Raw genomic sequence first — 24,718 nt, 5'->3', positions numbered from 1 at the left:
TAATCAGTTATCCAGAAAGAATATTCCTTCAGAAGACTTTCCCTTTTCCAAAGACCCTTACTTCCTTTTGCACTTCTTTGCAATGTTTATTTTTGTATTCTTTCCTCCCCCCAAATAAATAAATGAATGAATTTTCACAGGTGGGTGAGATCACCATTGATTTGTTCAGTGAGTTATTATTCTGTTTACTGGGAGATTTACACAATAATTGCAAATTGGATAAAGCAAGATTATATTTAGCCATTGTAATTTTATCAAATACTACAGCCTGCCTTGTGAAGAAAGCCAAAATAGGGGGACTATTAGGGAACTGTCAGTGATAAGCTCAGGAATGTTGTGATAAAGCCAGACTACTTTTATTTATTTTCTCCTTTTGCACCCCTTATGCTTTCTACAAAAAAAAAAAAATTGACACATTTTGTTTTGACACAACAAACACCACTCTCCCTCAACTAGCCAAACATCTCCTCCCCACATTACTACACACACACACACAGAGCATTCTCTGAAAACATCCGTGCAAAGCTGCCTAATGATTATGACTAGTGGTACATGTTAGGCACCCTTTAGCATGTCTATGACAACTGAAGCAGGCTTCATCCCTGGATAAAACTTACTGATGTTGGGAAGTGCCAATAAAAATGTATAATAAACAGTTTTGATCATTAACAGGCTATCTGGGAAAAGGAAAAATCATTTTCCATTACTTCTGCATGTCAGAGGGAGATGGGGAATGGAGTCTCAATTTTTCAAATGTAAATTAATTTAAATCCCTTGGATAATTGAAAACACGGTTATTGAAAATTGAACATTATACATCAACTGGGCTCCCTTGGAGAAACCTAACTATAGCCTTTGAATTACTATTTTGTTTTTTGTTTTTGTGAGGTAATTGGGGTTAAGTGACTTGCTGAGAGTCACACAGTGAATTACTATTAACGATTAAGTAAATATCATGAGGAGTAGGGAACTATACAGTAGGCGCTTAATAAAGTTAGCCCATACAATCATAGAATTCCTGAGATGGAAGGAAGGCTAGATGTCCTATAGTCTCTTGTCTTACAGACAAATGCTAAACAAGTGAAGTAACTTGCTCAAATTCATGGTTATCTTTATTTAGCCTGACTCTGTCCTCTGTCCACTGTAGGAACACTTTGAAGAAGAACATCCTTACTACACTGAAATTGATCAAACTCAACCATCAATACCATACACCCTTTTAGGAAGGATGGATGGAAATACACCTTTATTAAATGGCTACTCTGTGTCAGGCACTGTCCTAAGTGCTTTATAAATATTATCTTATTTGATCTTCACAACAACCCTGAGAGGTAGTTGCTATTATTATCATCCCCATTTTACAAATGAGGAAACTGCAGCGGACATGTTAAGTGACTACCCCAGGGTCACTTAGCTAGTGATTGAGGCAAGATTTGAACTCAGGTCTTAGTATCTCCAGGCCTAGCACCCTATTCACTACACCACCTAGGTGCTTTTACATATTAAAAAATACTTTCCTTAAAAACACTCTGTGAGAAAAGTTTATATATATATATACTTTTTTTTTTTAATCCCCATTATACAGATGAAGAAACTGAAATGAGGCAACTTACCCAAGTTCACATAACTAGTAAGGTACAGAAACACAATATGCTGCTGTGAGGTATCTGTTCCACCACATTCCTGTGAGGTATCTGTTCCAAATATTACTATCCCCATGTCACAAGTGTAGAAACTGGCATACAGAGAAATTAAGGTACTTTCCTACGGTTAAATAGAGGCAGAACCTGGACCCAAGACTTCTCTGAGTCCAGCACTCTATATACTACAGCATGCTGATCCCAGGTTTTCAAGTAAAGTTTTCTAAAAGATGAATTTGTTCATTATTAGCTATAGCTATTCAGTGAAGAGATAGCCACTTCCCTTTAAGGCCAGCCTACAATACAGGACAGTAATTATGCCTACGTAGCACATTATTTAAAAGAAGTACATTTTACACATTTTTAGAATTCTATAATTAATCATGTAAGGCATTAGTAACTTGGGCTGAAACCCGACACCATTTTTGAGCTGCAGTGGATTCTGCCACCTATTGGCCACATGTAATATTGCGACCTAACTCTAGTTGACAATATTTTGTTGTTCAGTCATTTCAGTTGTCTGACTCTTCATAACTCCATTTGACTCAGGATAGCTCTAATGTTCTCTTGGCCCTAGCCGAGCAGTCCAAACTCTTTTCCAAATGACAGCCTTTTAAATACTTGAACACAGCTATGATATTGCCTCCCACCTTCCAAGTCTCCTCAACAAGGATATGATCCTTATTTCATTCAATCAGTCCTCAGGTGGTATGATCTAGTGGCCTTCCACCATTTTGGTTGCTCTCCTTTGGATATTCTCACCAGTGTCTTTTCTAAACTGTGGCACCCATAAGTGTAACTCATTATTCTAGATATGGTCTGAACAGATGCGTTTGCTGTAGAACCTGGCAAAAGTGTCATTTCATGTTACTATCAAGATAAAAGGGAGGGGCAGCTAGGTGGTACAGTGGATAGAGCACCAGCCCTGGATTCAGGAGGACCTGAGTTCAAATCTGGCCTCAAACCCTTGACACTTACTAGCTGTGTGACCCTGGGCAAGTCACTTAACCCCCAATTGCCTCACCAAAAAAAAAGATAAAAGATAAAAGGGAAACCTTTAAAACAACTAGATGGAAAGTAGAATAGATAGATGAAATATGAACCCATTCTCCACTTATCAGGTAACTATTGTCTAATCTGACCAAACATTTGTTACTGGACAAAGATGGCTAGAGATCCAGGACTTCAAAGGGTTCTCTGGGACAATGCACTTGACCGTTCTCAAAAAAACAAAAAGGGTTTATAGCAGTAAGTAATTTTCTGCAACTAGGATATATTTTGGAGCATTTTGACAGTGATAAGTTGTTGGGTTTGGGAGCTGTATTTTGGTCATTTTCCCTGATAGAAATTGTCATTTAGTATAAAGCCAGAAATACCTAATGGTTTTGTTTGAACACAATAAACTTATTAATACCAACTATCTATTCCTATCTTTCCCTAGAAAGTAACCCTTATAACAACAACACAGGCAAGCCTTATGTAGAATCGAATTAAAAGCCCAGAATCTCCTTGTAAAGAAGCTCTTAGCTTCAGCCTATAGACATTTCCGTGGCCAAAACCTGAAGATGTATGACTTGTTCTGTTGATTTTTTGTCTTTGCCAGACTGATGTTCCTGGAGGAGGTAATGGGAAAAAAGGATCCATTTCATCCCACTGTGTTATGTGAGTTATGGAATTACTTCTTTGAAAAGGTGAAAGCCAGGAGAGGGTACCGAGTTATTAAGCTTGGGCCTCTTTGGTCATTTGAATAGGCAATGTAAATTTTAATTATGAGGGAAACTTGGGGCAGCTAGGTATCACAGTGGATAAACACCAGCCCTGGATTCAGGAGGACCTGAGTTCAAATCCAGCTTCAGATGCTTGACACTTACTAGCTCTGTGACCCTGGGCAAGTTATTTAACCCTCATTGCCCCAACCAAAAAACCAACAACAAACAAATTATGAGGGAAACTTGCTTAAACATCTTCACTGGATTAAAATTATAACAGAAAGAATAGATGTGGATGAATTCTGATATTGGTTCCATAACAATAAAGGACAGAATAAATCTTGGTCACTCGGGGCCAGGCCTCAAGGCAGTGATTTTGATGAATCTATATGGTTTCATCTATTATTTTGACTTTGATGTGTTAGAATAATTGGGTTTTAGCATTAGGAGACTGAAGAGAGAGCATCTTAGAGATCATTATATAGATGAAGCAACTATAGTCCGAAATTTCAGTAATGTGGCCAAGGGTATGAAGCTGGATCGTAGAATCATGGATATAGAAACTAGAAGAGTTTCTATCTTGAAACTTTATTGATGCCCTTTTTTTTTGGTGGGGCAGTGAGGGTTAAGTGACTTGCCCAGGGTCACACAGACAGTAAGTGTCAAATGTCTTAGTCCGGATTTGAACTCAGGTCCTCCAGAATCCAGGGCCATTGCTTTATCCGCTGCACCACCTAGCTACCCCGTCATGCCTTTTTTAAACACCAGGATCATTTCCCACTATGTTTTCTACCCCTGCCACCAGACACTTCCCTTGTAATAAAGAAAAGGTTATGGGGCAGTTAGGTGGGACAGTGGGTAGAGCATCAGCCCTGGATTCAGGAGGACCTGAGTTCAAATCCGGACTCAGACACTTAACACTTACTAGCTTTGTACCCCTGGACAAGTTACTTAACCCCAATTGCCTCACCAAAACAAAACAACAAAAACAAACAAACAAACAGATGAGCAAACTAAGATTCAGAGAAGTTAAGAAGATGTTCAGTAGCGTTTGAAAAGGTCTGGGCTATACTAATTACTACCTTTATGAACTTGAGTAAATTACCTCACCTCTCTACACGTCAATTTCCTCACCTGTAAAATGTGGGACCATAGAATACCTTAGAGATATTCCTGTTACAGTTAAGGAAACTGAGGCTCAGGGAGATTATAATTATTTATTTATTTATTCGTTTGTTTGTTTATTTGTTTACCTATTTTTGCATGGCATTGAAGGTTAAGTGACTTGCCCAGGGTCACACAGCTAGTGTCAAGTGTCTGAGGCTGGATTTGAACTCAGGTCCTCCTGAATTCAGGGCTGGTGCTTTATCTACTGCACCACCTAGCTGGTCCCTGAGATTATAATAATTTCTAAGGTTCTTTCTTCCTCTAGATTCTATGATACCATTACCTCACAGAAAACTTAAAAATTTACAAGAAGTGTGATTCCTACAAAAAATTTCTGGACTTTTTGTGTATGAGTATGTTGAAGGTAGTTTGTTTTTCTAAGTACAAGTTAAAATTATGTGGGAAAATCCTTTAATGTTAGAAATTATTTTCTTTCTTGGTATCATTGGGCCTTTTTTTATGAATTTATATGCCCTCTCCTGATATTTTATAGTCTAGTAAAATGAACAAATAAGTGGGATTCAGTATCTGTTGAAGGCTGTAAACTTGACTTTGAATAGGTCAGACCTAAAGAGATGTTCCCTGCGGGTATAAGAAAATAAATGCATAGGTTGCTACAGATAATGAACCTTCTGACACCAAATACTTGAGTGTGATTTCAGATTTGTTTGAGCTTTGGTGGGGCAGGGGGTTGCAAGCAGCATTTACTGTGGATGCAGGTTGAACTAAAAGCTATGCTCCCTGGCAGTTGACCCATAACCTAACTAAATAAGGATTTGATTGAAGCCATGTCCAACCTCTTTCTCTTGGCTTCAGGCAATCTCTTTGCCTGGGCCATGTTGTCATTGAAACTCCCTTTCTAAAGACAGTGTTGTATAAGTGTAGGCTTTGGATATTAAACTGTACTGACCCTAAGAAAAAATGGGGACTTTTTTGGTCTCCTTTCTCCATTCGGAGTCAGGATTGTACCTCATTTAGAGATAGATTAGACCTCATACCACTTTTTGGAAAGCAGACATTTGAAAAGGACAAAACTGGGATTGTTCCAATAGAGGACATAGGGATCCAAGGTATTATGTAAGATTCTGGCATGTCTTCTTCATGGTGACTGAGTCTCTCATTTTAAATACCCTGACACTGACACTAGTTTAATCCTTGTCTTCTCACCATTAGCAGAGCCTGTGTATTCAGTGCCTTTTGGATGGCCATGGCCTCGATTGAATTACTGGCCTTCTCTGGCCTTTGTCCCAAGGATACCAGGAAGGCATAATGGTGGTGCATTATAATAAATGTTGGAGTTGGAGCCAGAGAATTTGAGTTCAAGTCCCTGTTCTGCTAGTTGGACCTTATAAAAGACCTGTTAAATTTGGAGGCCACACTAAATGACCTCAAAATTCTCTTTAAGGCATAAATCTCGATTCTGTAGTATACAGTTTGTGCTAAAAGATTATATAGTGGGGGCAGCTAGGTGGCGCAGTGGATAGAGCACCGGCCCTGGAGTCAGGAATACCTGGGTTCAAATCCGGCCTCAGACACTTAACACTTACTAGCTGTGTGACCCTGGGCAAGTCACTTAACCCCAATTGCCTCACTAAAAAAAAAAAAAAAAGATTATATAGTGATTGGTAGATATGTCCAGCAGTATAACTACCTGAATTAATTCTCTAATACCATAAACTTAGTTTGTGACCATGGGCTTATCATTTATGCTAATGAGTGAATATGAACTGAAATGACATAGACCCTCAGAAGAGGTGGCTTATTCTTCAGGCATTTTTAGAGGCTCTATTTCTTATTGAAGAGGATGCACATCAAAGTGGGGGCCAGTCAAGAAGACCTGGGTTCAGGCCTTTCTTTTGACCTGTACTGGCCTAATCATTTAGCTTCACTGGGCTCCAGACCACTCTCTAAAACTATAAGTTACTTTTGAGTTTCTGATCTGATTGGAGGGAATTTATTATATCAGTACAATAACAAACCCAGGACAATGTATTCTATTATATTATTATTTTATTACATTTTAAAATTATATTTTACCCAGCATAGTCCCTTGAACATAGCAGGCCTTGAATGAATGAATGTTGAAAAAAATGGTTCTATTGAAGCATTTTGAGTCAGATTCAGTTTAGATTTACATTTAGATTCTTTTACTTTGTTCAGAGGTCCCAGATGTGTGGCTCGGTTTGAATACATGGGAGACCAAAAGGATGAGTTGAGTTTCTCAGAAGGAGAAATGATTCTTCTTAAAGAGTATATCAATGATGAATGGGCTCGAGGAGAACGGAATGGCAAAACGGGGATTTTCCCACTTAACTTTGTTGAAATCATTGAGGATCTCTCTGACCACAGCACCAACATAGCTGCAATTTCAAGTGAGTATCAAAAATATTTTGTTTTGGGTAAGTCACATGCAAGTGCATGCAAAGAATGACAAAATTTGACAAGCCCAAAATGAGGATACTTCTCGAGTTCTCATGTATAAGAAAAAGGGAAAATGGGGTTCCCAATGAATGAAAGAAAAATTTTAAGTATATATATATATATATATATTGGGGGGGTGGGGCAATGAGGGTTAAGTGACTTGCCCAGGGTCACACGGCTAATGTCAAGTGTCCAAGACCGGATTTGAACTCAGGTCCTCCTGAATCCAGGGCTGGTGCTTTATCCACTGCGCCACCTAGCTGCCCTTAAGTATATTTTTTGTATGAGACATTAATTGTGTTACAAAAGGAAGTTTGTCATCAAAGAAATGTGTGAATGAAAAAGAAGGGCTGGTGGTGTGGTAAGAGTAGTAATAACTCATGAATAGTCTCTGTACTCATTAGGTATCTTTGTGATGTCAAGAGAAATTAGGAAAGGCTCATAGCACATTCAGTGGTGAACTTAGGAGAGCAATTGCATAGAATGTGAGCAGGCATGTATGCATTATAATCCATGTCATTGGAGGGAATACTACATTGATGAAATCTATTTGTGTATGTATATAGAGAGACAATATGGTATAGACATATACATATATGTGCATGCATATGTGTCTGTTTATACACACACACATATAATATAGACATATGTGTGTATATACATATGTGTGTGTGTTTAATAGGCATGCACATATTTTACTTCTTACTCATATTGTAACTTATTTATTTTTTAAGTTGAGGTTTGCTCTGGGGGCACCAGGGTCCCTTTTTTGAGCTTCTTGTGCTGGGGTATAGGGGCTATGTTACCGGCTTTTTACACTGAGGCCTCTATGGTGTGTGGAGTTCCCCCGCCCTGGACTACCTGTCTGAGCGTGCTGGGATCAAGTGGGCCTAGTCATGCCTATCCTGTTCATGGCCCTACAGCTGGCAACCTGCCCTCTCAGCTGGTACAGGTGGGTTTTGCAACTGTCCTGCTGTGCCACCAGATTTTTGAGCCAGGATCCAGGGGCCTCAGTTGCTTGGCTGTGGCCCGCAGCTTCCTGCTGACTTGCCCCGACCCCCTCAGCACTGCCACCCTGCGCTGCGCCTCCCTTTTGCTCAAGTCAGACCGACCTTTCCTGAAGTCTTCTAAATTATCTCTGATTAGAAGACTGTGTCTCTCTGTCTCTTTGCAGGTTCTGTAGTTTCAGAATCCGTCCAGAGGCTTGATTTAATGTTCTTTTTGAGGGAACAGAAGGAGAGCTCAGGCAGTTTGCTGATTCCTCTCCGCCATCTTGGCTCTGCCCCTCAAAACTGGCACACACATATTTTAAAGACAATATTGCATAGTGGATCAAGGGGCAGCTTTCAAGTCAGAAATACCTGGGTTCAAATCCTGCCCCCAACATATTATCAAGGTTACTGTGGGCAAGGGACTTAACCTTTGAATGTAGGGAGTTCCCTACACTGATGAAATCACCAGTCCACACTCTCAATACCCAATTTACCTAAATAAAATAGAGCCCTGGAATTGAAGTATACGGACCCAGGGGTCAAGTCTAAGCTCTGATACTTACTAGTCATGTGACCTTGGACAGGTGACTTAGCTTCTCTGACCATCTGTTTCTTCTTCTTCTTCTTTTTTTTTTTTTTAGTGAGGCAACTGGGGCTAAGTGACTTGCCCAGGGTCACACAGCTAGTAAGTGTTAAGTGTCTGAGACCGGATTTGAACTCAGGTACTCCTGACTCCAGGGCCGGTGCTCCATCCACTGCGCCATCTAGCTGCCCCCCATCTGTTTCTTCTTAATCTTCATAGTATTATTTTGAGGGAAACAGTTTGTGAACTATAAAAAACTAAATGAATATGTTGTTAATATTGTTTCTTTCAAAGAATATTATTGTTTATGTCTTTAGAAATTGTACCAAAGTATAAATGTTAAACTAAATAATCATTTAAGTTTATATGGGATTTTTTTTTTAATTGTTTTAATATAGGTAAAAGGACTCCACTGAATACAAGGAGAAATGTTTCTGCTTCACACTTACAGGTATGCTGCCCGGGTTAGGTACAAACATAAAGCCTTAGGTTTGAGAATATCCATCAAAATGAACTGAGAAAACAAATTGACTACATATATTACATAGAAAGGTGAACAGAAATGAAATTATATTTTATGCATATATCAAACAGATATAATATACACAAAGACACATATATGACATATATAACATAAACTTTCTATATTATTACATTTAGATACACCTAGATATATTCTAATACATATAACTTAGTATTTGAGTTCCTTAAATAACTTTTATAAATAACAAATACATATCAATTTATATAAATAATTTACATGACAAATTTGTTTAAATATAATTACTATATAAACAATACCTAAATAACTCATAAATGCATAGGATATATATGTATGTGTGTATAAATACATATATGCCTCCTGTACCCTTCCCAACACCCCACCTTTTCAAATTAAACATTTTTATTTATATTTTTCTGTTCCAATCTCTATCTCTCCTTTGCCTCCTCCCCTCTTCCCTCTCTGAGGTGGTAAATAATCCGATGTGGGTTATACATATATGATCATGGAAAACATCACCATACTTGTCACTTAATGAAAGAATGTGAAAAATAGCATGCCCCAATCTGTTCCATCAATATCAGTTCCTTCCCTGGAGGTGGATAGTATGATTCATCAATACTACTTTGGGATTGACTTGGATCATTGCATTGCTGATAATAGTCAAGTCATTCACAGTTCTTCATCAAATAATATTGCTGTCTCTATGTAGAGTATTCTCTTGGCTCTGCTCACCTCCCAACACATCATTTCATACATGTCCTTCCAAGCTTTTTTGAAGCTCTTATTTTTTCCAAATGATTTTATTGGGATTATTGGTAGAAACTCAAATGGCCATATTCATTTTTTTTTTGCTTGTTTTTTTGTTTGTTTTTTGACCATATTTATTCTTAACCATTGTACTTGAGCACTAAATTAATTAATACGGCAGAATGAATTCTTTTAAAATGAACACAATTTACTAACTTGACTTTTAGATGTGTTTAAAGTGAATACTAAAAGTGTATCACTTACTGTCTTGTTTTACATGTTTTGGAAAGTTTGGCCTGACAGAACTATTACGTTTGTCAAAATCTCACTGGCAATTAGGCAGAGCCTTTTATTGCTTTCACTCCTGTCTTCTGAAAAGATGTTGACTTGCTCCACTGGGTCACTCATTCTTGTGCCAGTCACAGGGCATGGAAGCTACAGGTCCTTCTTGGTGGTAACGTATTGTTCTTTGGAGAGATAGGCCCCATGAGTCAGAAGCCACAGCTGTTCTCAGTAGCAGAGGAATTCCTTTTTCAGTCATCAAATCTCAGCGTTAAGAGGGAGATCAGGGGCCATAGAGTCCAACCAGGACTGGAACAAGAATCCCCTTCCAACATTGCCTCACAAGTAGTCATACTGCCTTCTGTTTGAATATCTTCCAATGAGGGGGAGCCCACTACCTTCCAAAGCAGCCCATTCCACTTTGGACTAGTTGGGACATTTTTCCAAATGGCACACTTGAATTTTTCACTTTCACCAGTTGCTTCTATTTCTTCCCTTTAGAGCAAAGTCTTTTTTTAAAAAGTTCATTTCCAGAACCACTGATCCTGGTCACATATTTGGGACAAGGGGATTGTTATTAGGAACAAGGGCCCTGGGGGCAGCTAGGTGGTACAGTAGATAAAGCACCGGCCCTGGATTCAGGAGGACCTGAGTTCAAATCCAGCCTCAGACACTTGACACTTACTAGTGACCCTGGGCAAGTCACTTAACCCCCATTGCCCCCCCCCCAAAAAAAGGGGGGAAATAAGGGCCCTCCATATCATTTTACCCTCCCTGTTGCCTAATGATCCTCAGAAAACCACTTACATTTTAGTTCAACAAATATTTATCAAGTGCCGTGCCTACCATGTGATAGCCCTGTGCTAAAAATTGAGAGTTCATATAAATGCTAACCATCTTTTGGAGGTGGAGAAGAATGTGGCTAATAGTACCTATCCACTTTAAGCAAATTTAGAGGCACTTGTAGTGAGTGAAGTCTTACATCACAGGCCAAACATAAAACTATCTTCCACATATTTTTAGACATAGCCAGTGCAGGAATTTGTTTTGCTTCATGGTAATAATAGTTAGAACAATAATACCTAACATTTATATAGTACTTGGTATGTGCCAAGTACTGTGCTAAGTTCCTTACAATTATCTCACTTGATCCTCAGATCCTCACAACAGCCCTGGGGGATGTGTGGTGGGGGGAGGCTTTTTTTTCTTTTTACTGATGTGGAAACTGAATCAAACAGCCATGAAGCGACTTGCCCAAGGTCACACACTTGAAAATGTCTGAGACTCGATTTGAGGTCAGGTTTTCCAGATTCCAGACCTGGCACTCTATCCACTGTGCCACCTAGCCAATTCATATTTGTTGCAAGAGTTTGTTTGAGTGATAGGGAGAGAAAGTGAATTTTGATTAAAAGAAAAAAAATTAAAAATAAAAAATAAAAATCACATCTCTACCTATAGAAAGCTGAATATAACAAGTGAGGGAGAAAGTCTATCATAGAAGTCAGTCTTTCATTGTTCTCCTGGTATCAAAATCTGTATCCTGATATGAGACCATTTCTTTGCTTCATCCTGCCTCCTCCTTTGGAATGTTTTTAATCCTGGGATTGGCCCTGCTTCCAATTAAGGCTCTCCTTTTCCACCTCTGGTCCCCTCTCTCATTACCCCCTCTCCCTATTGACTGACTTGAGCTTCTTAGGTGATACTTTGCTCCACCAGCTCCTTCCTCCATAGGAACCTCTTGTTTATAGCCTTTCCTTGCTCCATAAAGCAAGGCTTTCTTTTGAACCCCAGCCCCAAGACATAATTGACATAGCCCCTACTCTGATGAAGCTTACAGTCTAGTAGAAGCATAGGATACATACACAAATAACTATAATAGCAGGTGTCATGTGATCTCTCTGAGGAAAAAAAAATCATTACCAACTTAAAAAGTCAGGGAAAATTTCCTACAAGAAGTAGAATTTGAGCTTTGAAGGGCAGGTAAGAGAAATTCAGCTGATACAAAGGGATAGAAGGAGAGTCCTGAAATATGAAAGAGAATGAGAAAAGTCACCCTAGTGGCAGGAAAGGCACACTGTCTGGGAGCCAGCATGTGAGTAATCCAGTGTTCTGGAGGCCAGAATATGAGCTAAGTTAGGAAAGTTACAAAAGACTTGAAAGCCAAGCTAAGGAATATAAAATTTACTCAGTGAAGACTGAAGAATTACTGGCAAGTTTTGAACACTGGAGGACTGATATATACAGGGAACATTAGACAAACCAAAGTAATTTGGAGTGGGGAAAGAGCAGAGACGTGAAGACCTACTGGGAGACTTATTGTGGTGGTCTAGGCTGATTGTAATGAGGGTATATGGTAGCAGAGAGGGGACCAATATGAGAAATGTTGGGAATGAAGGTGAAGAACTGGAAAGATTTTTTAACTAATTGGACAGGACAGCTGGTGGGGAGTCAAAGATAAGCCAAGGTTGTAAACAGGGGAGAAAAGTGAATTGGTGATGCCACCAATAGAAATAGTGAAGTCAGAATGAAAAGCAGGTTTAGAGAAAAAGATAATCCTTAAAATGGGGACACTTATAGCATCTACCTTATGGGATTGTTACGAGTCATGTGAGGATAAAGAGGTAATATACCAAAAGCGTTTTGAAACCTTACAGCAATGTATAACTCTTAGTTCTTACTAAAAGCACATATAAATTCAGTCATGACATAAACTGTTGTGTTATTTGAAAAAAATCTTTCAGCTTCAAAATTTCATGATCCCCTCACTTTCCATTCACTTTGCCCAGCCCTGTGAGGGTAGAAATTATTTCATTTTTGTCTTTATAGCACCAGTACCTCGTATAGTGACTGATACAATTAAGCATTTTAATTAACACATGTTAACTTTGATTCCAGTGTGTGTGTGTGTTTACTTTTTAGATTGGTGGAAACCAACTTAAAATTAGATTTTATATTTCCTACCATCCGACTTCTACTTTGTTTTCTTTGACAGAAGGATCATTGTTCTGGAGAATGGTGTGAAGCCATCCATGATTTTACAGCAGAAGCTAATGAAGACCTTCCCTTTAAAAAGGGAGACCGTATCCTAATCATTGAGCATCTGGACTCTGATTGGTATAGGGGCAGATTGAACAACGCTGAAGGAATCTTCCCAGCAGCCTTTGTTCAGCCCTGCCTCGGTATGATGCTTCTCTGGGAGAGATAGAGATTTTTAGTCTCTTGCAATTTTCATGTCTACTTTTTACATCAAAGAAGGGATGCTTTACTGAAAAGAAAGGCAGAGGACTTCAAAACTCCAAGCAAGTCCTTTTCCTATCACTATGCTGAACTTTTAGTTGTCTTTTTTGGGGGGCAGGGGGCAGGGCAATGAGGGTTAAGTGACTTGCCCAGGGTCACACAGCTAGTAAATGTCAAGTGTCTGAGGTGGGATTTGAACTCTGGTCCTCCTGAATCCAAGGCCCATGCTCTATCTACTGAGCCACCTAGCTGCCCCCCTGTGCTAAACTTTTAGAAACTTGTTTCTCTACCTATCATATGTAAAATAATAAAATAAGCTTTGTGTATTTCGTGTTCAAACCAGTTGAAATTTTTTTTAAGTGGAGGCATAATATTTAAAATTACTACCTTTCTAAATGGTTTATTAAGTTTTCCACTGTTAAGTGAAACCCTTTCCACTATCCCCTTTGCAGGTGGAAAGACTTTATGGTTACTTAGAAATCAAAAATCCTATGGAGACAGAGTATTTACCAAGATGGTTTTTTCAGTAGTATCACATTTTTGCCCAATATATTCTAAATCTGTGTATTTATTGGTCAGGTTCCATAGCTGAGGCAAAGTTGATATCTGCTTCAGGACGGAAGAAAGAAAAGGCCAAGGCTTTATATGATTTCCATGGAGAGAATGAAGATGAGCTTTCCTTCAAGGTCAGCTTTCTGCAATTCCTTAAACAGCTATAAAATGTGAAATGTCTTCTTAGTCTTAACGAATGGATTGGGTGGAAGGAGTCTTGAGCATAAGCCAAGAGTGGGCACAGCATCACAAATCTTGGTCTCTAAATTTCTAGAAGCAATTGTATTCATAGTTGAAAATTCAGACAACAGCAATAATTTGCAAAAGCACTTAAAGCAACTGATCTTGGCTTACCATCCATGTGATTGATGCAAATGCTCAGACCTTGGCCTTGAAATTTTTGTTCTGGGTACCACCAAAATATTTGTACTTAGAACTAGTAAAAGATAACCCTAATGCATCCATTCAAGAGGTATTTCCACTAACAAGCTATTGAAAATAGCACGTGGATCTGGGCCATCTGGTTTCTGTTGACTCTTGGATGCAGCCTACTTTTAGCCAAAGAGACTAATCACTGAATACATATATTTGGCTGCATTTTCACTGAAATTAGTGCCAAGCAACCTGTTGCCACTATCATCAAGTTGGCATGCCACATAGGGAGTATAAAAGTGAAAGAATATCTGGAGTGAAGTTGTTTAAGAGGTTAGTAGGAAGTGCATTGATTAAGCACCACTGTGTGCCAGGACCTGTGTTATATCCTAAGATTACAAAGACATAAAAAAGTCCCCGCTCTCAGAAATCTTACATTCTCTATGGTAAAACAACTTATACCCATAGAAGTATGTTTAAAATAAGCATATGCAAAATATATAAAAAATAAACACAGGGTAATTTGGTGGGGAGCAGTCATAGCAGTTGAAAGGATCAGGAAAGTTTTCATGTAGGAATGTGGGAACATTTGAACTGTACTTTAAAGGAAACCAGTCAAGTTGAATGATGCTGCTTATTCTGTGTTGGTATTACCTCCTACAGAAAACAAGCTTCCATGGGGTTCTGGGGTCCATGAATACCCTCTAAATCATCCTCAGTCTCTCACTTATCTTTAGTCTCTCCCTGTTTACTGGCTGCTCCCCTACTGACTAAAAACAAGCTCTTCTTTATTACTTCACTTGGTGATCTCCAGTTCCTGTGGATTCAGTTATCATCTCTGTGCCAATGATTTTGTAATCTCCTTATCCAACCCTAATCTCTGACCTGCTGACCTCTCCCTACTCCAACTGCCTATTAGTTATCTGGAACGAGATGTCTTGTACATGTCTTAAACTGTCCAAAACTGAGCTCATCATCTTTCCCCCCAACCCCCTTCCAGACTTCTCCATCCAAGACCACTAGGCTCAAAACCTATGTATCATCCTCAGCTCCTCACTGTCTCCTAGCACCCATCTTCAATCCTTTGCCAAGGTCTTTTGATTTTACCTTTGCAGCATCTCCCAAATATCACATCCTTCTGTCCTCTAAAACTGCCACCGCTCTGGTACAGGCCCTGATCTCCTGCCTGGACTACTGCAATAGCCTGTTCCTCTGTCCGGCTATCTCTCCAGTCCATCCTCCCCTCAGCCGCCAAAGTGATTTTCCTAAAGTGGAGGTTCTACCATGTCAGCTCCCTCCTCAATAAACCCTAGTGGCTCCCTATCACCTATAGGATCAAATGTAAAATCCTCTGTTTGACATTCAAATCCCTTCATAGACTTAGCTTCCCCCACCTTTACACCCACACACACATTCTTTAATCCATTGACACTGGCCTTCATGCTGTTCCTCAGACAAGACTATCCTTCTCTCTGTTCTGGGAGTTTTCTCCGGCTGTTCTGCTTGCCTGGAATACTCTCCCTCCTCTCTTCCACCTCTTTGCTGCTGTCTTCTTTCAACTCCCAGCTAACTGCCTGCCTTCTATGGGAAGCCTTTCCCAATTGCTCTTCATTCTAGTGCCTTCCTTCTGTTGTTACTTCCTATGTATTGTGTTGATAGCTTGTTTGTACATAGTTATTTGTATGTTTTCTCCTACATTATATTGTGAGTTTCTCCAGGTAGAAGAAAAGTCTTTGCATTTTTTGTATCCCAAGGGCTAAGCACAGTGCTAGCACATTGTGGGCACTTAATAAATACCCGATGACTGACTAACTGAAAAAAAATTAATAAAAGGTAACCTAGAATACAATTTTGGAGGAAAGTTCCTTTGCAAATTTTCATTGGGGAACACTGAATTGAAACTCATATTCCCAGGGCAGCTAGGATAAAGCACCAGCCCTAGATTCAGGAGGACCTGAGTTCAAATCCAGCCTCAGACACTTGACACGTACTAACTGTGTGACCCTGGGCAAGTCACTTAACCCTCATTGCCCCACAAAACAAACAGAAAGAAAGAAACTCACATTCCTGAAGAAGCTCATTGGCCTTCAGAAATATAGAGCTTTCAAAAGTATTTTTCTCTATTCATTCCTAACAAAGAAACATTAAGTGCTCTTTGCTATGCTCTGGGTGAAAGACAGTTTAAATAAAGTATGGTCATGCCCCTCTTGGAGCTTCCATTCTGATAGGAAGACAAGACACAAACACAGTCATTATACAATGTTGCATAATGAGTATGTTAAAGGATGTGTTTATTAGCATCCTCCCCTACTTCCCCCATTCATTTAAAGCTTATGCTTTTATGTTTGTTTGTTTTTTCAAATACATAAACTGATACTGATAGCACAAGGCCAGGAGCCAAAATTCCTTGAATTCAAAATTCAACTTAGTTTTAAGTTTTTGTCACTGTGCAGTACAAAATTCTGATGAACTTCTCATGAGACAATAGTAGTTTTCATTTTATATATGGGAAACTGAAGATAAGACAGTTGGGTCTGTAGGTTTTAGTTATGAGACTATATTCTTTCAAGTTATGTTTATTAATAAAAATATTCATTGAGTCCTCATAGAATATACCAGAAATACAGCTCCTGCTCTTATATGTGTTATATTAAATGATAATTGATGCATATAGCACTTTAAAGGTGGCTAAATATTTTATATTGAGCTTCACAACAACCCTGTAAGGTAGATACTACAGACACGTTATCCTCATTTCATATCTGAGGGAACTAAAGCTGGAAGAGGTTTTAATGATTTAACTATCTCTTTAACTGCTACTGGCTCATTTTCCTTATTATCTCATCCTGGGTTCTAAGTTAATCAAGGGGGCATGTTCTGATATGTCTATATTTTAATTTTAAAAATTGCAAAGTCTTTCTCATTAACTACTCAATTAGCTCTAAGTATCTACCCCAGTTTATTAAGTATTGTTTGTTTAATAAGCTAGAGAAATCACTTTTCCCATAGTATTTTGCATTCATTCGTTCTCACTTTCTCATGTGTATGTATTATACATATATACACACATATGATATTTGTATGTCAAATTCTATAATTTTTTTGCTAAAATAAACATCAGAGTTACTGGCTATACTATTTATGGTTATGGCAAAAATAAAACAAACATGAATAATTATTTGCAATATAGCATTTATGAGAAGGATTACCACCAACATTACCTTTAACTATCACTATATCATTACTTCTCAATTATTGAAACATAATTCCACCACTAAATTCTCGGGATACTGAAGTCTTTCCTCAAAAATTATCTTCCTGTTTCTTTGTAAGATACAACTTGAAACAGTTCTCTCAGAAAGGAAGTTCTCTTCATCCTCCTTCCTTCTGTACTTCACTTAGACTTCCCATAGAATGAATGATAGTTATAGAATTAATGGTAGTTAAATTGCTTCTTTAGCAATATTCCGGTAACAGTATCTCTAGTTTCCATGGGTATTGAAGCTAGTGTTACATGAACCTGAAAGAGTTTAACTCTAAGGGCAGCTAGGTGGTGCAGTGGATAAAGCACTGGCCCTGGATTCAGGAAGACCTGAATTCAAATGCGGCCTCAGACACTTACTAGCTGTGTGACCCTGGGCAAGTCACTTAACCCCCATTGTCCCGCCCCCCAAAAAAAAGTCTTCTGCAAGAGTTTAACTCTTTATATCCTGAATTATTTCATAATTACTTTGCCTAGCTGGGCTTATATATTCCAAACAGACACTAAGAGTTCATGTCAGCTGGTAACCAATCATTTTACTTCCAGTTTTCTACAAAGGAAAACCTAAAGACCTAATCTATATAGCTTTTTCCAAGAAGCACCACCAGTATCATAAATAAAGTCCATTTATCCTGATTCTTTTCCAAAATTAAATAGCCACATCAGCACCAAAACCACCTGAATGTTGTATTGCCTTAAAGTTGGAATCCAAGAAATGGTTAAAAACTGTGGAGCAGGAATAAAATGTATGTGAGACTTTGGGCAAGTCACTTGATCTCTTTAGGGCACAGCTTCCTTATGTATTAAGAAATTGAACTCGATAGTTTCTAAGATCTACAGTTCCTGTGATTCTACCTTCAAAAATTTTTCCCATTTAAAGTAAAGGAGAATTAGAATAGACAGAAACAATAATGAACATAGAGTCAATCTCTACAAATAGGTAGAAAATGCAAAGAAAGAGATTTGGGCTTTATGTGAGGAAAAACCCCTTCACTCTTAGAACTCTCCAAAGGTGAAACACTGGGGAGATGGTAGGTTCTCCATCACTGGCGTTTTATAAGCAGAAGCTGGATGTGTCATGATCAGTGTAGACGGGATTCATTGTTGGGTACAGGTTAAACCAGGTGGTCTCTATGAGCCTTGACAATTCTGAAACTCTGATAGAGTAATGTTGATCTAGGAAGAAATAGTATAGGGTCTTGTGTGCAAGAGATGGTTTAGAACTTGGAAAAATAAAAACCTTAAGAGAACCATGATCTATGGGAGCAAATGAAAGTAGGGGAGCTTCTAGTTCCATGGGAGTGTAACCGAATATTGAAAAATACTGCTTCTTTTTCTTCTTTTTAAATGATGGAAGCTAACACAACAAAGAACCTTTTGAAGACAAGATTTATTTTGAGAAGATTTTTATTTGTGGGGAGGGGAATAACAGTCAGTATAAGTGGGGGAAAAACTGAACAGAATGGGAAATTCATAAATGTAAGAACTGGAGAAAAGGGAAAATCAAAGACCATTCTATTTTGTCATCTGATTTTTCTAAATAAACTAAGATTATTGTTTTACATAGAGAAAGGATCTCTCCATAGTCCTGTTCTCAATGGTTATATTCAAGAGAAGCTGGTGGGGCAGCTAGGTGGCTCAGTGGATAGAGCACCGGCCCTGGGGTCAGGAGTACCTGAGTTCAAATGCGGCCTCAGACACTTAACACTTAATAGCTGTGTGACCCTGGGCAAGTCACTTAACCCCAATTGCCACCCTAAAAAAAAAAAAAGAGAGAGAAGCTGGTTACCATTTAAAAACCATCTCTTCCTGCAGGCTGGTGATATCATAACAGAGCTGGAATCTGTAGATGAAGACTGGATGAGTGGAGAACGAGCAGGAAAATCTGGAATATTTCCCAAAAACTACATTCAGATTCTACCAGCATCCTAAAAGGAAACTTTGTTTGTGCAATGGGAAGAAGCATGTGACTCAGCCAACACAAAATGTCCCTTGCCTTTGGTATCACTTGAACTATTACTTTGACTATCAAATATATCTTTTTTTGCACTATTTTTTTTACTGTAAGCAAAACCTGTAACATGGTAACCTAGAATTTCCTGAAAGTGGGAAAGTTCTGGGTTTTGTTTTACATTTTCATTCATGATAGAAGCATGTACATATTAAACCTACACACTGTGGATGCTCTAAAAGAATCCAAGCAAAATTAGCAGGGTCATTTCTAGTTTCCAGCAGGGAAAATTGACAGTAGGAAGATCTTTCAAGCAGACCACGGCTTGTATAGTTGGGTCGTTAACAGTATAAGTGAATTAACCTTATTAATTTTTTTCCCTTTAAAAAACCATTTCTGCTTTCTACATAGCTTAACTATCATGATATGATTGGTAACAAACTACATTTTTGATATTCAAATATAATTATAATAGCTTGGGTACATATCCTTTATTTTAAGGGCAAGTCCCTGCTTTATGATGGGTGGAGTCATGAAAACCTTCCCAGCATAGGGTAGAATAATGCCTTGTAATGGCTGCTTTCAAAGGTTGCAGTCTCTAACGGATCGGGAGGGAAGAAGGAAAGAATGGTACGTTTTAATCCTTGTAACTTTCTTGCCTTGTGAAACCTCCAAACCATCCTTGAAATACGCTTCACTAAAGCTCCTAACACTTACCTGCCTGCCATAGTTCTTTCCCTCTTCCCTCAACATATGCTTTACTTTATTAGGCCTATCACCTAGCACAATTCCTGCATCTGAGAACACTCCTGTGACAATTACTGGTATCCAGAGAAAAATTCATTTTCTTCGAATTACCTCAGTAATACATAAGCTGTTGCTGCTTCTATTGCTGCATTATGAATCATATGCAAAAGTCTTAGACTGCAGAGCAACTGTCAAAACAGAAAGCAGATCCCCAAAGCAAATTTCTTCACAGAGGTGATGTAAATCAGCCTTGTGGATAATTTCACCCTGGTACTTTTTTTTGTTTATCTTTTCCCTGCTTATCCTTGCACAGAGATTAAAATAAGTAAAGCCACTGTCCTGCTAGCAGTCATGATGGATTCCAAGCACCTGGTCAAAGCAGTTGATTTATAAGACCAAATCAATTCTAATTTATGAGCCTGAACCAAGGAAGTTGAAGACAATCTTCCAAACACATTGGCAGAAGAGAAATATGTTTAGAAATATAAAACTTTCCAAACTATGTTGTAGGGGTTGAATTTGGGTGGAAAAAAATTTATATAAATCTGATGCCCTGATCTGAGCACCTTTCAGCTCTTGTTATTATAGCCTTCCATCACCCTCCCCCCCAAAAAAATCAATCTGTCAATAGGCCATTATGTGCCCCACAGTGTATGTGCAATCCTCAACTTACTAATAGGTTTTAGAAGTCATTTTTTATTGTTCCTTGTGCTTTCTGGTGGGAACTCTCCATTTGGGGTTCTGGTAGGTAGGGGGTTGGGAGTAGGAATGGAAGCTCTGGTGAAGATTTAAGGGAGCCAGAGTTAACCAGCTGTAGGGGCTGGATTTCCTGCTGCTCATATTTACCACCTGGTGTGGTTTACCAACAATACCACTTTTACTTGGAATTTTTTTTTGGTAACTTTTAAATTAAGGTTCACTGTAATTCGTGTGAAAACCCCAACTTTTGGGGGCAAAATCCCTTTTATAATCTGGGATTTTCAGAAGGGAATAAACAAAAGAATTTAATAACTGTAACCCTAGCTAAAGTGATAGTAGCCTTAGGTGAAAAAACCTTGTAGTCCCTTTTCTCAAATAATAATGTTTTTTTTTAATCTAAGAATACTTTGAATTTATAGATATCTTTCTTTTCAAGTTAGTTCACAAAGTTCCTTAGGAAACAGTGAAGCTGCCTGTATTATCAGATGCTAGATCCACGGATAGAGCTGATATACATTGTCAGTCATTCTAGGCATGGGAAGCCAAAATGTGGCTTGTGGGTTTTCACAGGTACCACCACCATGTTGTGCGGCCTTTTAACTTTAGGCAAAATTCACCCAGATTCAAGATGATTGCTGCCTGAATGGAGCCAGTAATGTTCACAGGCTCCACCTCCATGCTAAAACTACATATGGTATCAAGCAACTCAAACATTTGGGAGAAAAGTTTGAATAATTCTACTTCCTGATACAGTATGTTGCCAATCTATGCCTCCCTTCAAAATCTCTTGTCTTTAATGGGTGAGAAACAGTTCAGTGAAATGTCTCCATCTGAGGTTACTAAATATGACAGGGAAATGTTTACATAGTTTAGTTATGTAAAGCATCTATACGATGCTTGGCATACTGAGCTCAAGTTACAAAACTACTTTTTAAAGGGGAGTGTGAGAGCTATTAAGATTACTGTTGGGGGGCGGCTAGGTGGCGCAGTGGATAAAGCACCGGCCCTGAATTCAGGAGTACCTGAGTTCAAATCCAGCCTCAGACACTTGACACTCACTAGCTGTGTGACCCTGGGCAAGTCACTTAACCCCCATTGCCCTGCAAAAAAAAAAGTATGACTTACTTTCTCTTTTTACTACAAAATACACTTTTCCCTCTAAGAATTAGAGGCTACCACAAAAGGTATCGCATTTTATATGGTCCAGTGGGACAAGGTCATACCTATTGTGCCTTTGTCATATCAGCTGGACAGGTCCTTCACTTAAACTGTGTAGGAAAGGTAGTGAGTCTGAAAAATCAGTATTCAGTACATTTGCCAAGTTATGACTAGAACTGGATTTTAGGAAAAAAGCAAAGAAAGAAAGAAAACTCCCAAGAGCCACTAAAGCCAGAGAGAGCCGTGCTGTTAGTATGTCTTGACTTTATTGACTTAAAGCTCTTTCTCAAGATGAAATTATCTGAAGCAAATGTTGCTGAATAGATCATGTTTTGAATATGTTCATTTTGCTAAATATTAACATTTCATCTTTTGTCAAGTCAACGGGTGCCACATCAATTACATTGCAACATCACTGTAAATAAATCAAAACTTCTAATAGCAGTCGGAGATCCTAACTCCCAACTTTTCCACTTGTGTTTGGAAAATGTATTGGGGGAAAGTTGCTAATTCAGTGCAATATTGCCACCTAGAGACCATTTAGGAGATTGCAACATCATCACGGCTTTTTAAGCATCCTAAAATTCCTCCTTGATGGCATGTAATAAGTAGAATTGATTTTATTGGGTTAAGATTGACATTTTCTTTGCAACATTTGTAATCAACGAGACTTTCAGAGAGAACAACTCAAGGATCTTGAACTATCTCATTCAAGAAAGAAGAAAAATTCGGACTCAGGTCTTCAATCTCATTCTAGACAATTTATATTATAGTGTCTGCAGCTACCTAGAAATTCAAATAGGTACTCTGGAAGTTCAGCCATTGTAAAGACATTTGAAGAATCCTCACAAAACCAGTGTCATGTAGAACTTGTCTCCAAACAAAAGCAACACAAAAGAATGTTCTTAATATTTTGCAAATTTATGTATTAACTCGGGCATTGTGGTATCTGTATAAATTAAATGTGCATTTAGCCAACCACTTTTTGTCTGGATCATACATTCTGGATTTTAAGAAATCCTAACTGGGCAAAAAGCATTGCTTACACCTGTATCTTCAAGTATTGCCCCTTAGAGAGTAATTCTACTGGCACTTCACAATTCAGTCACATTCCAGTTAAATGCTGAGTTTTAGTAGAGAAATTAGCCAGGATTTTCATTCTTTCCCTTGTGGGAAAGAAACTGATGAGCTATAGATTTCTTTTTGGCAGGAAAATAACAAACCTACAAAAACTAGCATATTTAGCATTTTCTTTACTCTGGTTCCATGAAGGAAAAGAACTGTATTTCATTTTTATTGTACTGATAATTAATCTTAAATGTACAGTAAGTGTTGGGACCCAGTCCCTGGTAATTCTACATAGGCAGGATTCAGGGAATGAGAACTCTCATTGAGCTATCTTGCCTTTGCAAATTCTCTTGACATTGACTAGCAGGTAATGTTATCCATTAGTCAGGAATTCTGAGTTTACCTTCATTGCATCAACATTCAGCATGTTTCTACCAAAATAAAATAATCATTTTCTCACTTACCTTACTGAAGTGTTAGGATTAATAAATCTTGATCCTACCAGGAAAAAAAGATCAATCACCCTTTGGGGAGAAATAGTAATTATTGGTAATTTCTCCAGCTAGGTGGCACAGTGGATAAAGCACTGGCCCTGGATTCAGGAGTTCAAATCCGGTCTCAGACACTTGACACTTACTAGCTGTGCAAGTCACTTAAAAAAAAAAAAAAAACAGCCTAAAAGAGGTTAAGTGGCTTAAACCAGATCTTGACTACCAAGTTATATTCTTTATATCATGTATTAGTGAAAGATACTAGCATGTAAAAATTGGATAGTTAATTGCAGAAATAAAACTTGGGGTAGCACATTGCCTGTAATTTGCCAATTGAGCCTATTTCTATGTGAGCCAACAAAGAATTAGCAATTTCACTAGTATTAAGAATCCCAAATAAGACAGTACATTTTTATGATTCTTCATCCAAGTTTTTCCTCAGGTCCGTAATTACTAAAACTCAAAATCCTGATTGCCCTCATTTCAACTATAGAATAGTATAAAATTCAAAGAGAAACATTTTGACTCAGAAATATACATTGTATTTTTCTCAGTTACATTTTAATCTGGTTCTGAGTTCAAATTCGCCATCAGATATAAGCTGTGACACTGAGTAAATCACTTACCCCATTTGCCTCATTTCCTCATCTAGAAAATAAGCTGAAGGAAATGGCAAATCACACCAGTGTCTTAATCAAAAAAGAGACAAAAGGCAAACATAAAAATTACATTTCGTAAAATCAAAAAAATCTGCTCCAATCTAAGGTGAGAAAAAAGGCTACCAGCAACACTGCGCTGAAATAATTTCCTTAGGAAGCAGTACTGGTAATGTTTGTTCGTTTAAAACTGATGCAAAACACACCCCTGCTTCTTTCCACTAGAGTTGTGAGGATTAAATGAATTTACTTTTTAAATAAGTAGAAGTTTATATAGGTAGTTAAGATGGCCCAATTCTTCCACTCCTGAGGAACCCAAGGTCATATCTTTTGTGACAATCCCAATGGTTTTATAACAAGTTTATTTACAGAGCAATTATACAATTTCATTAGGTAATATCAAGTCATTTACTCATCACATTTATGAAAAAACTTTCAAAGCAGCAAATTACTACCATTTTGATTTATAAATTTTAAAA

At 38.2% G+C, this 24,718-nt stretch overlaps 1 protein-coding gene across 1 annotated transcript in view; it reads left to right on the top strand.

Annotated features, from left to right (window-relative positions):
* Positions 1–23,899, top strand: part of SH3D19 (SH3 domain containing 19) — a 239,087-nt gene extending 215,188 nt beyond the window's left edge. Inside the window, exons 16-21 of the mRNA XM_043973453.1 lie at positions 3,244–3,302; positions 6,677–6,888; positions 8,911–8,963; positions 13,039–13,225; positions 13,863–13,969; positions 19,285–23,899. Coding sequence (XP_043829388.1) covers positions 3,244–3,302; positions 6,677–6,888; positions 8,911–8,963; positions 13,039–13,225; positions 13,863–13,969; positions 19,285–19,401 — 735 coding nt within the window. The 3' untranslated portion in view covers positions 19,402–23,899. The remainder of the gene's footprint in view (positions 1–3,243; positions 3,303–6,676; positions 6,889–8,910; positions 8,964–13,038; positions 13,226–13,862; positions 13,970–19,284) is intronic.
* Positions 23,900–24,718: the final 819 nt, after the last annotated feature.

Source organism: Dromiciops gliroides, chromosome 6 (genome assembly GCF_019393635.1).
Source record: "Dromiciops gliroides isolate mDroGli1 chromosome 6, mDroGli1.pri, whole genome shotgun sequence".
Lineage (NCBI taxonomy): Eukaryota > Metazoa > Chordata > Mammalia > Microbiotheria > Microbiotheriidae > Dromiciops > Dromiciops gliroides.
The sequence above is the reverse complement of the archived record's forward strand: the minus strand, read 5'-3'. Positions and strand labels throughout refer to the sequence as shown.